The 16,246-nt window shown below is 49.0% G+C and overlaps 1 protein-coding gene across 4 annotated transcripts in view; it reads left to right on the forward strand.

Annotated features, from left to right (window-relative positions):
* Positions 1–13,035, forward strand: part of NIPAL3 (NIPA like domain containing 3) — a 48,564-nt gene extending 35,529 nt beyond the window's left edge. For 3 of the 4 annotated variants that reach the window (XM_042949845.1, XM_042949847.1, XM_042949848.1), the window contains 5 exons: positions 1,558–1,693; positions 3,760–3,848; positions 5,270–5,333; positions 8,303–8,397; positions 12,771–13,035. In XM_042949845.1, the coding sequence (XP_042805779.1) occupies positions 1,558–1,693; positions 3,760–3,848; positions 5,270–5,333; positions 8,303–8,397; positions 12,771–12,970 (584 nt within the window). In that variant the 3' untranslated portion in view covers positions 12,971–13,035. Of the gene's footprint in view, positions 1–1,557; positions 1,694–3,759; positions 3,849–5,269; positions 5,334–8,302; positions 8,398–9,736; positions 9,875–12,770 lie in introns of all 4 variants that reach the window. The other variant, XM_042949846.1, reaches the window with a different exon arrangement.
* The last annotated feature ends 3,211 nt before the right edge of the window (positions 13,036–16,246 follow it).

Genomic DNA, 16,246 nt, shown 5'->3' on the forward strand with positions numbered 1-16,246 from the left:
GGCCTGATCCCACATAGAGTGTGATATACTAATCAGGCTGTGAGATGTGTCCAGACTTCCAGGGGAAGGAGAAGGGGGGGGGGGGGGCTCCTGCTGCCTCCTGGGGACTCTGTAGCCTGGGGCAGGTGACTCCCTCCTGTTGAAGCCACGCTGTCCTCTAAAAATAGGCCTGGGAGAACACCCAATCTCAGGGCCGGTGAGCAGGGGTAAATGAGACCGGCACAAGTGCCCAAGACGTGTTGCCGCCCTTCTGTCCTTCCCACACCGAGCCTCCACACCAATCACAGGCTGTCAGCCACACAGGGGCCACAGGGGCCAAGGTTGCAGCATTTTGATTTTTTAAAAACAGCTTTATTGAGCTATAATTTACCCACCATAACATTCACCTGTTTGAAGTATACAATATAAACGGAATCCTCTAATAATGGGGCTTTTTGTGAGTGGTGTCTTTCACTGAGCATATTTTAGAGGTTTGTCCGTGCAGTAACTTATAGTGACGGTCCCTTCCTTGGTGATCTTGTTTGCAAAGCAGTTTGGAAGGTCAGGGTCCCAGTACGTTCTCTCTGATGAGCAGGAAGGCCAGAAGGCCCTAAGGCACATTGGCTGCTCTCCCTGTGTCCCCTTCTCACCAGCAAGGACACCCTCACGAAAGTGCCTGTCTTCACTGGCTGCTGCTGTTTGACAGCCGTCATCTAGGTAGCCGAGGGGCCCAGAAGCCGCTGTGTGTGGTGGGTTGTTAGCAAGAGGGAAAAGGAGCAGAAGCCAAGAAAAATGGGAAAGCAGAGCATCTCAGCCAGAATAAAGGGCTCCATTAGTACCCATACTTGGCAGTGGTTTCTTTTCACTCCTCCTCTGGCAGGGGGATCAGACAGTTTAGGCTTAGCAGTGCTTTCTGCACCACTGGGTAAAGCAGTGGTCTCCATAGTGAGGTGAGCAATGATCTCTCCTGCAGCTGTGTTATAATGTAAATACCATATAAGCACAGTGGTACATGGGTATCACTTTAAAATACACAAACATGTATTATCGGAAAAGTATGTGCAGGCACATAGGAGTAGGATTCCAAAACATCCAGAGACCTCTAACAAAATGTTTGTTGTTGTTTTTTTTTTTAATACAAGTGAATAAGCATTAAAAAAAAAAAATAGAGCTCCTTGCACACCATGTTTCTTTTCCCTGTGATTGCCATGAGAATGATACTAAAAAGAAGTTCATTTATCCATTCAGAGATCCTCTTGACCTCCTACCGTGTTCCAGGCACAACGCTGCCACTCGCGTTCAGAGACTTAGACTCAGTGCCCTTTCTTGCTGGACTCTGGAAATGACATTTGGAGACGCCTGTTGGTATTTTGCTTTCTTCTCTTCTTGGACGTAGCAGCACAGATAGGGCAGCTCATGGAAGGGGCGTAAGAGAGCCGAGGCAAACGGCTTCTTCTCGCCACGTCGGTCACTGGGTTGGCTCTGCCAGTGCTCCATATTTTTCAAGTCCTTTGGGGTCATAAACTGACTTTCAGGGGGCGACTCCCTGCATCCGTCCCTCCTGTTCACCTTCTGCAGGCTCAATGACGGTGGTGACGGTGAAGGCCGTGGCTGGCATGCTGGTCCTGTCCATCCAGGGGAACCTGCAGCTCGACTACCCCATCTTCTACGTGATGTTCGTGTGCATGGTGGCCACCGCTGTCTACCAAGCCGCGTGAGTCGCAGACCCTTTTCCTGCCGGGCCTCTGCACGCAGGTCTCTTCCGGGCGCTGGGCCCGATCTGCTCTGTTTCGGAAGCTGTAGGGAAGGCAGAACGATCGATCGATCGCACCACACAGCCTGCCGCCAAGGTTCGGCAGCCGCTGTGGGGAGAGGGGTCGCTGATTGGCCGAGCTGTCACGTGGTGGGGCGGGGCTCTGTGCCGCCGGAAAGACGAAGCCCGGAAGGGACGTTGTTTTTCCCCCGCCGCCTCAAGATGGGAGAAATGTGTGATCACCGGCAGCCTCGCTTGCCATCTGCTCCCAGGCAGGCGTCTGCTTCGTGGACTCTTGAAGCTGTGCGGCCCCCAGGAGCCACCTGTTAGGTGGAAAACAGAAAGTTGCCATTTCTTGCCCCCAAGAAATCTTCCCCGTAGAGCGAGGTGATCGTTTCTCTCTCGGAAGCGGTGGTCCTAAGGGTAGGCCTGGGCCTTGTCCACGTCTGAGACCCGGTGCTCGACAGAGGGCCCCCGACGGCCTGGGACCGGATTGAGTGTTGGGCTCTAGAGCCTCTCCCCTCCAGGCCTTTCCCTCAGCTTCCCTGGGATCAGGTTCCTTGTCCGCAAGTGAGAACAGCAACGGCCCCGACCTAAGAGAATCGCATAAAGCGCTCAGTACCGTCCCCAGAGTAATGTCCACAACATCTCAGCCTCTTTTATGATTATGATGACTATTATTATGGCGATTATTTTTTAAATGTTTATTTATTTATTTTGACAGAGAGGGAGAGAGCGAACGAACGAGCAGGGGAGGGACAGAGAGAGAGAGAGAGAGAGAGAGAATCCCAAGCAGGCTCCACGCCGTCAGCACGGAGCCCAAAGTGGGGCTCGAACCCAGGGAACTATGAGATCGTGACCTGAGCGCAAACCAAGAGTCAGATGCTTAACCCGCTGAGCCACCCAGGCACCCCTATTATGTGGATTCTTACTGTCTTTAGTCGTACTACAGAGATTCTGGTCATCACCCCTGAGCCGACCCAGCGCCAGGCTCTGTGCTGGGCACCCCACTGTTCAGAGATGAATCCGATGCCCACTCCCCCTTCTCACTCACCCAGTCAGCACACATCCACCAAGGGCCGGCTGTGTGCCCGGCCAGTCTGCACACACAGGCCTGAGCAATAGTCGCTGTCCCCAGGACACTCACAGCCCTGGGGTAGGGGGAAGGGCAGCCACACTAACGGAAGAGAACAACTGAGTGGGATGTATGTCATGGTGTAGGCAACTAGGTAGTAATAACTAAATGCTGTGCGGAGAACGGACAAAGAATATATTCCGAGATGAGGGAGTGTTCATCCTAGATGGAGAGATTAGGAATGATTCTAATTTCTCTCTCTCTCTCTCTCTTTCCCGTGCTTACTGCAGCGAGCACATTATTTTTGCATTAAGAAGAAAATTTGTTTTAAAAAAATAATTTACAGGAGCACCTGAGTTAACTCAGTCAGTTGAGCGGCCGACTTCGGCTCAGGTCATGATCTCGTGGCTTATGGATTCGAGCCCCATGTCGGGCTCTGTGCTGACGGCTCAGAGCCTGGAACCTGCTGTTGATTCTGTCTCCCTCTCTCTCTGCCCCTCCCCCCACTTGTGCACTGTCTCCCCCCCCAAATATAAACATTAAAAAAGTTGTTGTTGTTGTTTTTAATAATTACAGCAATAGGCAGAATGTGCTAAGTGCTGTTTCTTGGACTGTATACAAGGACAGAAGTGGCTCTTTTTAGTGGGGTGGGGATGCTGGCGACAGTGACGGGAGGAGCGTGAGAAGGGCGTTTCGGGTGATGAGGACCATGTGGCCAGAGAGGTATGAGACCGGGAAGGCATGGCCCACGTGGGGAACAGGATTGTCCAGGGGACAAATGGGAACAAAAGCGTGGACCCCAGACTGAGAGAGGCACAGGGGTGGCATCTTTGTAAACCCAAGGGATGTTCCTTCACGCTCCATTTTCATTTTTCAAACCGAGCCTACTGTCATCAGCTCTCGCCTCAGCCTTCCTGACATGCCCACTGACCACAGTGCTCTTGTGTTTAAGGTTTTTAAGTCAAGCCTCACAGATGTACGACTCCTCTTTGATTGCCAGCGTGGGCTACATTCTGTCCACTACCATTGCTATCACAGCAGGTAAGGGTGGCGATCGCTAGATTCCTGTCTCCCACCTGCACAGCAGGGACATCAGCCCAGTGGGGAGGGACGGGGCTCTGCCTCTCTCAAAAGGCCAGTTCTAGTTCTGCTGACTTGTTCTACCTCTCAGAGTGGTGTATGACGTCATAGAGAAAGTGCAGGATTTCGGGCCAGAGGGACCTGGGTTTGCACCCTAGCACAGACACAGAGCCGCGTGACCCTAGGAAAATCACTTAACCTCTCTGAGCCCCAGTTCCACATTCATAAAATGGGAATAACACTCACGTCCTAGAATTGAAACACACACAAGCTGTGCTTTGTACAACTGGCACAAAGTTTCTCCAGCAATTTTTGCCATCATCTGCTAGCTCCGCTAAGTGATCACAGATTTCTTCTCTATAATTTTTAGAGATTATGTCCGGATGAAGCATCTGTAATGTAATAGGTGCTGAGTAAGCCGTCATCAGTTTGGCAGGCCCCCTTTCTTCTACTCCACCCCTACTTTTTCTTTCTGAGGTGGCTTCGGAGGCTGCAAGCATATCAGAGTGTGTTTGTTTTTGAGGGTCAATGGAGATGAAAATCTCCGAGGTAATAAGGCCAATAAGAACAGTGTGCCTCCCTTTGAGGAAGGCCCGGCCGTAAAGCCAGATGTTTTGCACTGCCCTTTAGACAAGCGTGCCAAATCCTGCTCACAGAGGTGGGGGCAAGGTAGGCACACGTCCTGCCAGAGCCTGTGCTGAGAGCAGGACCCGGGATCCCGGGAGGCGTTGACCCAGAGCAGCCAGAAAGTGAGCCCGCCGCACAGACTTAAGTCATGATCCAGAACTCGGGTCCAGTCAGGGTTGAAAGGAAGAGCCAACAGCATGATCAGAAGCTGGGCAGGAATCAGGAGCTCAGGGACACAACATGAAGCCCCGGGAGGTGGAATGAGTCCAGACAGACGCAGGCTGCCGGGCGGGTGAGGGCAGCCAGGCCCATGTGGCTCCCGGTGCAGGAGCGGGCCTGTAGGCCTGCCATCTGCTGGCCACGCGAGGTCAGAGAGCTCTGACAGTTTAACACCAAGCCTTGCCTTTCCCTCTTAGGAAAGACGGGGGAAGGGAGTATATAAAAACTGGCAAAGAAAGTCTGTAGTTTCGTTTATAGTGTGTTTAATTGGGGGAGGCTGGGTGCAGGGTCCATGAGAACTCTATAGAAAAACAAGATGGAGATAAGAGGAGTGTAGGAGAAAGAGAAGACAGTCTGTCTCCCCCCGCCCCGAAATGGCTTTTATTCCACTCTTCTGACATCTACCCTGCCGGTCATGATGTTTCTGATCACTTTGGTTTCCTACAGGGAAGAGAGTTTAGCCAAATGCTAGACAGACTGGCAAGAAGGTGATTTGAAAACAGCTCACCCATATTTCCTATTTTCTGCTGTTCCAGGCGCAGTATTTTACCTGGACTTCATCGGGGAGGATGCTCTACACATCTGTATGTTTGCACTGGGGTGAGTTACGTCCTGCTGTCTGGCCTGGGGCATTGCCTGGGGCCAGAGAACTCCAGGCAGGTTGCCTCTCTGGCCCCACTATTGCTTCTGCCTCTCAGGCAATCCTTTAGATCCCGGGGAGCAGCCAGGATGTGGAGCTTTGTCCTCCGGAGGGTGAGGCTTTTCCTCCCAAAGGGCTTTATCTCCTTCCCCCTTCTTCTCTTTTGGGCTCTAATCTCCTTGTCACTTTGAAAAGATCCCATTTTGACACATGAAAAGACTCTCAGCCTCACCCCAGATCACAAAAATGCATTTTTTTAAAGTTTATTTTTTGAGAGGAGGGGGAGGGGAGGAAACAGGGGGAGGGGAGGAGAGAGAGGGAGAGAGAGAATCCCAAGCAGGCTCCACTCGGTGTAGAACCTGACACTGTGCTCGATCCCACAACCATGAGATTGTGACCTGAGCCTCTATCAAAAATCAGATGCTTAACTGACTGAGCCACCCAGGTCCCCCCCGCTCCCAGAAATGCATTTTGAAGCCACATGAGATGCCATCATTTTGCAAAAAGTAGCAAGATTAATAATAGCCATGTTGGCAAGAGGAGAGGACGAGGAGACCAGCTCTCTGCCACACCGAGAGGATGTTTAACTCCAGAGGACAATTTGGCAATGTCAATAAAAATTGTAAGTGAGCGATGTTCGATGCAACATTCCATTTCTAATCACTTATCTTGGAAAAATCATTGAAATGGGACGCAAAGACACATGTATGAGGCTGTTTTTTAGTTAAAAAGTTAATTGTACAAGCAAAAAATTGGAAGTAGCCTAAATACCCAGCAATAGAATACAGGCTGAATAGATTGTGGTATATCCATATAATAAAGTACCATGCTGCCATTTTGAAAAATTGAGGTCAGTCTATAGGTACTGACATAGAACCATGTCTAGGATATATTTAATGGAAAAAAATCCATTTTTTAAAAATGTATAGTCTACCCTATGATCTAGCAACTCCACATCTAGATATATACCCAAAACAAATAAGTACACATTGACAAAATGACTTGTACCTGAATATTTATAGTAGCTTTATTCATCATATGTCCAAATGGATACAACCCAAATGTCTATACACAGGAGAGTAGAAAGCAAATGATATAGTATATTAAGACAGTGGATTCAATATAACAATTAAAACCAATGAACTACTAATATATACAATAAGGTGAATGAACCTTAAAAACATTTATCAAGTGGGGCTCCTGGGTGGCTCAGTCGGTTAGGCGGCCGACTTCACCTCGGGTCGTGATCTCGCGGTCCGTGAGTTCGAGCCCCACGTTGGGCTCTGTGCTGACACCTCAGAGCCTGGAGCCTGTTTCGGATTCTGTGTCTCCCTCTCTCTGACCCTTCCCCGTTCATGCTCTGTCTCTCTCTGTCTCAAAAATAAATAAATGTTAAAAAAAAAAATTAAAACAATAAAAACATTTATCAAGTAGGGGCACCTAGGTGGCTCAGTCAGTTGAGCATCTGACTCTTGATTTTGGCTCAGGTCATGATCCAAGGGTCGTGGGATCAAGTCTCACTTCGAGTTCCATGCTGAGCGTGAAGTGAAACCTACTTAACATCCTCTCTCTCTTTCTCTCTCTCTCTCTCTCTCTCTCTCTCTCTCTCCCTCTCCCCCCCCCACCCCACCCCACCCCACCCCCTGCCTCTGCCCTGCTCACACTCTTTCTCTCTAAAATTAATTTAAAAAGCAGGGCGCCCAGGTAGCTTAGTCAGTTGAGCATCTGACTTTGGCTCAGGTCATGATCTCACAGTTTCTGGGCTCTAGCCCTGCGTCAGGCTCTGTGCTGACAGCTCAGAGCCTGGAGCCTGCTTTGTACTCTGTGTTTCCCTCTCTCTCTGCCCCTCCCTCTTGTGCTCTGTCTCTCCTCTCAAAAACAAACAAACAAACAATAAATAATGAAAAGTTTATTAAGTGGAAGAAACTAGACAGAGTATATACATGCTGTATGATTTCACTTATAAGAAGTTCAAGAACAGGGAAATCAAGTTTTGGGTGATAGAGGAGGTCAGAACAGTGGCTTCCTCTGGGGCAGGGTTAGCATGGATTGGAAGGACGTGAGGAAACTTTCTGGGGTGGAGGGGGTGGAAATGTCTCCTCTGTGGACCTGTGTGGCGATCACACGAGTGTCCACACGGACCAAATTCATCGAGCGCTACATTTAGGGTTTGTGCATTTTACCGCATGTAAATCACACCTCAGATTTTAGAAAGCGTGTTTATTTATCTAAACTCTAGGGAAAAAGGAAAAGACTCTAGAAGAATATACACCTGCGGGGGGAGGGGGGTGGGATTAGGGGGAGATCAGGGGCTTTTTCACTTTTTCTTTCTCTCCTATATTAATTGAATTTAGGCCACAAAGAATTTTTTTGATTTAAACAAAATATTTTGGGGGGCACCTGAGTGGCTCAGTCGGCTAAGCATCCGAACTTCAGCTCAGGTCATGATCTCTCAGTTCGTGGGTTTGAGCCCTGCATCGGGCTCTGTGCTGGCAGTTCAGAGCCTGGAGCCTGCTTTGGATTCTATGTCTCCCTCTCTCTCTGCCTCTCCCCATTCATTTCTCTCTCTCTCTCTCTCTCTCTCTCTCTCTCTCTCTCTCTCTCAAAAATAAATAAACATTAAAAAAGTATTTTTTAAGGGAAGTTCTGAAGACACAGGCCAAATGGAAGGGAAGACATTTTGCCCAGGAAGAGTCTAATTAATTTATCCTGATTAACGTGGTGCCGAGCGTAAGGGTGTGTGAGGCCGTCGTTTATCTCCAGCCTGCTCCCCACCCATCTCAGGCCCCCCAGCCTCCCTGGGGCTGTTCAGCAGCAAACCCCCTCCCTGTGGCCTGTGACCCTCTTTTCCCCCTCACCTGGGCTTGAAAGTAGCCCTCCCAACCTCACTCTGGCCTTTTTTCTCTCCCTCCCTTGCCCCTGTTCTCAGGTGCCTCATTGCATTCTTGGGTGTCTTCTTAATCACCCGTAACAGGAAGAAGGCCATTCCATTTGAGCCCTATATTTCCATGGATGCCATGCCAGGTAACGTTAAAACCCCATGTGTCCAGCTGCCAGCCCATCCATATAGAATGGCTGCTACTTCCTGTTTAAAAAGAGACGGCTCTCTGCTGGGTTTGGTACAGGGAAGGTGTGCTGTGCCGTTATGGTGTGACTGTCTCTCTCTCTCTCTCTCTCTCTCTCTCTCTTTTTTTTAAATCTCACTGTGCCAGATAGGAGGCAATGGTTGAGGTGCCTCAGTTGGTTTTGAGCCCATCTTGCCAGTTCCCGTGTGTATTCTGGGATCTCTTAAAGACAATCCTGATTCACACTGGATAGAATTATGATCTGTCCATCAGGCTTCGTACCTGTGAAAGGAAAACTCCACTCATCCCGTTGGAATAGAACGACCAGAGAGGGGAAAGAATATAGGATGAATGAAATTCAAATACTATAACCTCACTCCTTAGATTCCACGAGGGAGTGGATTGTTCTGGAAAGCCTAGTTTCCCAGGGAGCTGGGGGTTCACACTGAGCAGCACAGGCTCAGATGTGTTTCGTCCTCGACAGTCACAAATGCGTGAATCAGCAGAGCACTGCACAGAAGGGAGCCGTGAGGGCTGTGGAGAACTGGGGCGTGCCCGCCCAGCCTCTCCAGGGACCCAGATGAGAAAAGTTAAGACACTGGGCCAGCCCCATCCAGGTTTGCCCACCTAAGTTCTGTGGGTTGCCGGTGACCACCTGCTTTCACTTTTTAGCTCAAAATTAATTTTTATTTTACATATAACGGCGGAACTCTCTCCAGATCATAATCCCCACCCTGCATTAAGACAGCCCAATGAAGGGGCACCTGAGTGGCTCAGTCGGTTAAGCGTCCGACTCTTGATCTTGGCTCAGGTCGTGATCTCACGGTTCATAGGATCGAGCCCCAAGTTGAGTTCTGTGCTGACGGCTCAGAGCCTGTGTGAGACTCTCTCTCCCTCCCTCCCTCTCTGCCCCTCCCTGGCTCGCACGCTCTCTCTCTTTATCTCTCAAAATAAATAAGCATTAAAAAAAAAACAAACTTCTTAAAAAGACAGCCTAATGAACAAACTATAACCACACTGAAGGCATCCGGTAGTCCTTAATAAAGGACGCTGGGATACAGCTGTGTTCTCAGGGCTGACTGAGGTGCCCCTGCTCTAAATGGCCCTATGGTTTGTGTGTCTTCTTTTATATTATTTCCTCATCTTGCTCTCAAGCTGTCGTCTGTCATCCGTGCTGTTACCAGCCTGCCTGTGTACAGCAACTCCAGGTCCAACTTCTCATCTGACCCAACGTGCTCGAATTGTATATAAAATTGAGATAAACAAGCTCTGAGTTGGGGCCTTACGGTTTCTCCTAGGAGTTAAGTGCATGAGCTTTAGTGCATGGACTTCGAGAACATCTAATCTGGCTGCTCAGATGCCTTTTTTGCTTACTTCCTTGTTTCTCGGCTGTGTCCCGGATAGATGAGGGCGCTGGATAGCTGAATTCCAGATAGGTGAGGTGTCAACTCTGTGTGTGTGCAAGTATGTGTATGTATATGTGTGTTTGTGTGTTCACAAACTGTGTATGTGTATATATCTATATGAGTACTTGTATATGCATATATACAGATGTATTTTCCAGTGGAAAATAGAAGGTAACCTAAGGTAATCTTAGATATCAACATTCTGTGGTCTGTTTGTGGATGTGGCTCTGGGCTTCCTCTTTGTACCTTGTGACGGGTGGGAAGTCAGAGGTTGATGAAAGGAGACCCTGCCCTGTTGCCGTGGCGTGTCAGACACTTCCGAGTGGACGTGTCCCGTGCCACGTGGGCTTGGAGTTCGGGTGCCCTGGATTCCGATCCCAGCTCTATGTCCACCCGCTGTGTGACCTTGGGCATGTCCTTGGACAGGCCGAGGCCTCTGACCTTGTAAATTGGGATTCCTTCTCTCAGGGTAGTGGGATAATATGTGAAAGGCTCCCTTGCACAGTGTCTGCGACTTGGTAGATGCCTGGTTCAGTTTGGTTTCACTTCCCTTTTGCTTTAAAAAAAAAAAAATCTTTGAAAATTTCAAACACGTGTTCAACCTGATGCCAGGTAGAACATGAAAAAGAAAAAAAGAAAAAAAAAAGAAAAAAAGGAGGGGGACGTTGGCTGGCTCAGTTGGTGGAGCACAGCATTCTTGATCTCGGGGTCATGAGTTCAAGCCCCACATGGGGTGTAAGAATTACTTAAATTTTAAAAACTTTAAAAATAAATTAGTTAATTCATTAAATTAAAAAAAAATAATAAAACTGTTTAAACCCAGTGCCTTTCCTACTACCTGTATTCCCTGGTCAGCATTAGAGCCTTGCATTTGGCCTACCTAGATCGACCTTCACAACCGACCAGTAGCTACAGTTCAAGAGGCATTCAGTTTCTAAAAAAAAAGGAAAAAGCAGGGGCACCTGGGTGGCTCCGTTGGTTAAGCACCCGACTTCAGCTTAGGTCATGATCTCACAGTTCATGGGTTCCCCACCTCGGGCTCCGTGCTGACAGCCTGGAGCCTGCCTTAGATTCTGTGTGTCCCTCTCTCTCTCTCCCCTTCCTTCCGTCTCTCAAAAATGAATAAACATTTAAAAAAAAAATTTTTTTTTTTTTAAAGGAAAAAGCAGCCCGATAGCTGGGAGCTGCCTTGGCAGCCACTGCTGGACCTTAGCACTCCCTGCCTGAAAATAAACAATTTCACAGCACATCAACATCAGACAAGGTCCCTCCAAATCGGTAGATCAAGATACAGACAGGACCACTCCACTGTCCTGTATGAACACAGACAAAACACGCACATTGTCCCATCCACAGAGGACTGACCATCCACCTAACACAAGTGACTGCTGCCTCCTTACCAATCACAACATGAGTCTCAATACAGTCTTCTCCCCATCCAGATAAGAATTATTCAGATCCCCAAGTACAGAATTAGTTCCACTTCCCAACAGTATCGAATCCAAAGCAAAGCCCTGCTTCCTGAAAACTCCTCCCCCAAATCACCTAACACAAATCCAAATCCTGGAAGTCTTTTCTAACACCCTCTGACTGAGAGGTCTCACAGTCCCCCCACGGTGGACGTCGCCCTCATTTTCCATAAATCAGTTAACCCATAATTGTTAGACTGTGGGTGTAGTCCTGCTGCTTAAGAACTTTGAAAACATCCAACAGCTAAGCCGTGCCCGGTAGGCGCACCCTTTTCCCGAAGAAACAGGCACCCCCCTCAGCTTTTGTAACTTCACCCCTTGGAATCTGTGTCCTCATCCGGATAATGAGGCTCGGATTGGGGGGCGGGGGGGGGGGTATTAAGCGGAAGTGCGCAGGGCGGCCACACGGCATTCCTGTTAAGAGTGTGGGCTTCAGCGCTCAGACCACCCGAGTTTAAACTCTAACGCTGCCACTTGCGGGCTTTGGGACCTCAAGCAAGTTCTATAACCTCTAACCGCCTCGTTCTCCTCCTCATCAGTAGTTGTGAGGATCAGATGAGATCAAGCTTTTTTTCTGCCAGGAGCTCAACACTCAGTACCCGTTAGCGGTCCTCATGCTCCCTGTGGTTACCATTGTGATGTAGAGCGCTTAGCCCAGAGCCTGGGCGCAGTCGGGAGTCTGGCACCTGCTGTTACTGCCTTCATAGTTTCCTGGAGGACACTTTGAGTTCAGTTTCCTACGACAGCCTAGCGGCAAGAGAATGTGAAGTCTCAATTCCCAGGCCAGGAAGAGAGTTGCCCTCCTAGGTCAGGTCCTGCCTGATGGGGAAAGTGTAGAGCAAGGCTAACGGAATTCAGGAGTAAAGTCCCTGTTCTCAACTGTAAGAAGAAATCCAACATCAATATGTGCCCAGAAGCGGTAGGCAGAATGGCACCTGCCCTCTATGCGGATCAGGGATGTTAAACGTTAAAGGTCAAAACTCGCCTTCTGAGTGTCCTGATGCGTCTGGCACCGCCGCGTGTCCATGACACGAAAGTTACCCTCCCTCTTCTCCCAGGGGGATAATGAAATGTGCTGGATCCTGATTTAATTCCGCAGGAAAGTATTGGCATCTACCACGCTCGAAGCACGGTGCTGGTTCTGCTCCCCCTGGGGCCCAAACACGCGTTCCCACCTCGTGCTAGGCCAACCCCATGGTCTCTCTTGACAATGGCTGGTCTGTGTGCATTGTTTCCTGAAGATTCGTCCCCGGTTGCTTAGCAACCGTAATATTTCTAGCACATATTTCTGGATGTTCTTTTTTCGATCGAAAGCATTCAGGAAATTGGCAATGCACGTGATCAGCGCCCCCAGCACTATAATTAGCCTGCGATGGGGTGGAGGAAGACGCAGTCTCCTGTGCCCCACCCCCACCCCTTACCACGTAATGATGTGGAGAAAATGGATTTCATTTCAGGTATGCAAAACATGCATGACAAGGGAATGACGGTTCAGCCCGACCTCAAAGCTTCTTTTTCCTATGGGGCCCTGGAAAACAACGACAACATTTCTGAGATCTGCGCTCCTGCCACGCTTCCGGTCATGCAAGAAGAACACAGCTCCGGGGCTGCCCCCGGGGTTCCCTACCGAGTCCTGGAACACACCAAGAAGGAATGAGCCCACCTTGCTCCCTTTATAACTGCTCAAGCCCTGCCGATAGTGATTCAACCCTGAATTCTGAAGTTTGCCTTTCGAGTCTTTTTTTTTTTTTTTTTTTTTTTTTTTAACCGAGAACTCTCCAGAAGGGGATCTGGAAGAGCCTTTGTCTCTGGCAAAGAATATATTATTTTGGCTTGGAGATTCCGGATGACCAGGGTGGTGGTGGGGTGGGGGAGGGTGAAAGCAGTATTCCGGGGTGGGTGGGGCAAGTGCGGGATTCAGACCCCGCCCAGTTCCGCTTCCCCCCCCCCTCCCCCGCCCCCGTCCCCCAGGTTGGGAGAGCCCCCATCATCCCCGAGGATGGTAACTGAACATCCCCTGTCGGACCGCAAGTTGCCACATTCCTCGCAGCTGAAACAAGACAGGTCCTGCCCTCTCCTTTCCACATCGAGGGAGAGGCTGGAGACCCCTGAATCCAGTCTTCCCCTTGCCTGATCCTCCCCATCTCGCTCGCGATTCCATATTTTCACATAACGTTTGCGTTGTCTTCACATGGCATAGCGGGCCAGCCCCGGGACCCTTCTGTCATTCACCTGCAGAAAACGCACGTGTGCCCCTTCCGGTTGTCTGTGCCTTTCTAGCGAAAACGTGCTTGATGTGTTCATATTCCACCCGCGCTTGAAAACTAATTTGTTTTTGGTTCTGTGAACTGTATGATTGCCTTTTTTTTTTTTTAACCCCCCAAAAGGAACGGAGAAGTTAAGAGAAGGAGGGAAATAACGTTCTGGAGCAGCGGTAATGATACTTTAGCCTGAAAAGGAAGAAACATCCCTTCCCATCTTACAAAAGGTGGTCGCATCACTTACAAAAGGATAGACAGAAAATCTGGCTCTTTTATTTTGTGTATTTTCCTGCACACCAATGCCCTCTGGGAGGCCTGGGGGCTCTTATTTCAGAGACAGCCTCCATCATTCCCCCTCCATCCTCTCCTTTATAGATCAACAAACCAGACTTGAATTATTAGTTAATTAACTTGGAGCTGATAGAGACGCTGGGTCCTCCTTTCATATGGTCCCACATATGTCTGGAAAAGCGGGCATTCTCGGTAAGGGTTGCTGCTTTCTTTCAGGCTACACACGTGATTGTCTTCCCCTAGACTGACTGTACTTTTGAGAACGGCAAGAGTTTGCAAATCTTAGCATAAGGATCCCCTAAGGAGTTTATTTAAAATGCAGATTCCTACACCCCAAGCGCGGATATTCTAAGTGGGAATGGCCCAGAAACGGAGTCTGCATTCTTAATTGGCAGTACAGGTCATTCTGATGCATGTAATCCAAGAATCCCACACCTCAAAAGCCTAGTAATTGCGAGAGATGGTCTGCTACAACCCCCAACCCCCGGGGGGGGGGGGGGGGCTGACACACTTCTGGCTGGAAAGTCGGAATTAGCATTCCTTGTTTCCCGTCTAGGGTTCACTTGGCAGGTCAAATAATTCCCATAGGATCTGTGGCATTCATCCATCCAGTGATAACTACTTAGAACTACACTTGATGTTTCCCTAGGCAGTCTTTAACTAATAGGCAAGATAACAGTGTTAATAGACCAGTGTTGATAGATCATTAACCTTTATGGATTGTGCTTAATACTGATTTAGTACCTTGACTTCAAAACCCGGCATCTGTCGCCTGTGATAACCACTTCTGTATTGTGTCTTAACCACTTCTGTATTGCGTCTTCCATGCCTAACAAGGCAGCAGACGGTGACCTTTTTTCTTTAGGATAGGTGTCAACTCAGTTCAACAATATTTGTGAGGCATTACCTGTGTGTTAATAAGCATTTGGATGGTGAAGGCTACAAAGAATGACCATGGTTCCTGCCTCCCCAGACCAGCAGAGGAAGACACATACCCAGGAAACCGTGGCAGGACAGGCCTGGAGAGGTGCACCTTGCAACAGTGGGCCACGGAAAAGGACAGTTTGAGGGAGGGGGCGCTGCCTAAGGTCAGACCCCAAGCCTGGAACAGGGTATTCAGAATTGAAGGTGATTTGGGGGTGCCGGGTTGGCTCAGGACAGCACGCAGAGTGTCCTGTAGAGTGTACTTAGAATAAAAATTAAAATTTCTGAAACTATTCAGTTTCAATTAATTTTATTTATTTTTTTAAGTTTATTTATATTTGACAGAGAGAGAGAGACAGAGCATGAACGGGGGAGGGTCAGAGAGAGAGGGAGACACAGAATCTGAAGCAGGCTCCAGGCTCCCAGCTGTCAGCACAGGGCCTGACGCAGGCTCGAACCCACGGACCGCAAGATCATGACCTGAGCCGAAGTTGGACGCTCAACCGACTGAGCCACCCAGGTGCCCCATCAATTGATTTTAAAAATAAAAAGAATTGGAGATGTTTTGGGCCCCACTCATTGATGGGGGCAAATGTTACTAAGGTTTGAGCAAAGCATAGAAGTTAGGGCTGACCAGCACCAACCCCCCCCCCCCCAACACACACACCCCAGGTAGAGGGACCAGAATTTGCAAAGGCACAGTGATAGGGAGTGGGTGTTGACAAAGAAAGGAGAGGCAGAGAAGGTGGTGGGAGATGAACCCGGAAAGATAACCAGTGGAGGGGCGCCTGGGTGGCTCAGTCGGTTAAGCCTCCAACTTCAGCTCAGGTTGTGATCTCGCGGTCTGTGGGTTCGAGCCCCGCGTTGGGCTCTGTGCTGACAGCTCAGAGCCTGGAGCCTGTTTCAGATTCTGTGTCTCCCTCTCTCTGACCCTCCCCCGTTCATGCTCTGTCTCTCTCTGTCTCAAAAATAAAGGTTAAAAAAAAAAACTTTTTTTTAAAAAAAAAGATAACCAGTGGAGGCCAAATCATGGAGGCCTTGAATACCTGACAGAAGAGACCAAGGTGCATCTTAGTGGGCATGGGAGCCATTGATGATCCATGAGGAAGAGAACGACAGGATCAACGCTGATTGGAAAGGAGGCCTTATGCAGAGTGTAAGAGAAAGAATCTGAAGGGATAATAAAAGTCACTTTTCAAGGTCAAGCTGCAAAGCCTGCAAGAACAAAACACAAAAGGGAATTAAAATCTGGTTTTGCTGCTATTCAGATTTTCCAAGTGATTTTTCTGAGGTGGGCAGGGATGAGGTGGGAGGGCAGGGCGGATAAATGGAAGGCGAGCAGGGAAGCCATTTATTTTTTTTAATTTTTTTTTAACGTTTATTTATTTTTTTGAGACAGAGAGAGACAGAGCATGAACGGGGGAGGGTCAGAGAGAGAGGGAGACACAGAATCGGAA

Source organism: Panthera leo, chromosome C1, assembly GCF_018350215.1.
Source record: "Panthera leo isolate Ple1 chromosome C1, P.leo_Ple1_pat1.1, whole genome shotgun sequence".
Classification (NCBI taxonomy): Eukaryota; Metazoa; Chordata; class Mammalia; order Carnivora; family Felidae; genus Panthera; species Panthera leo.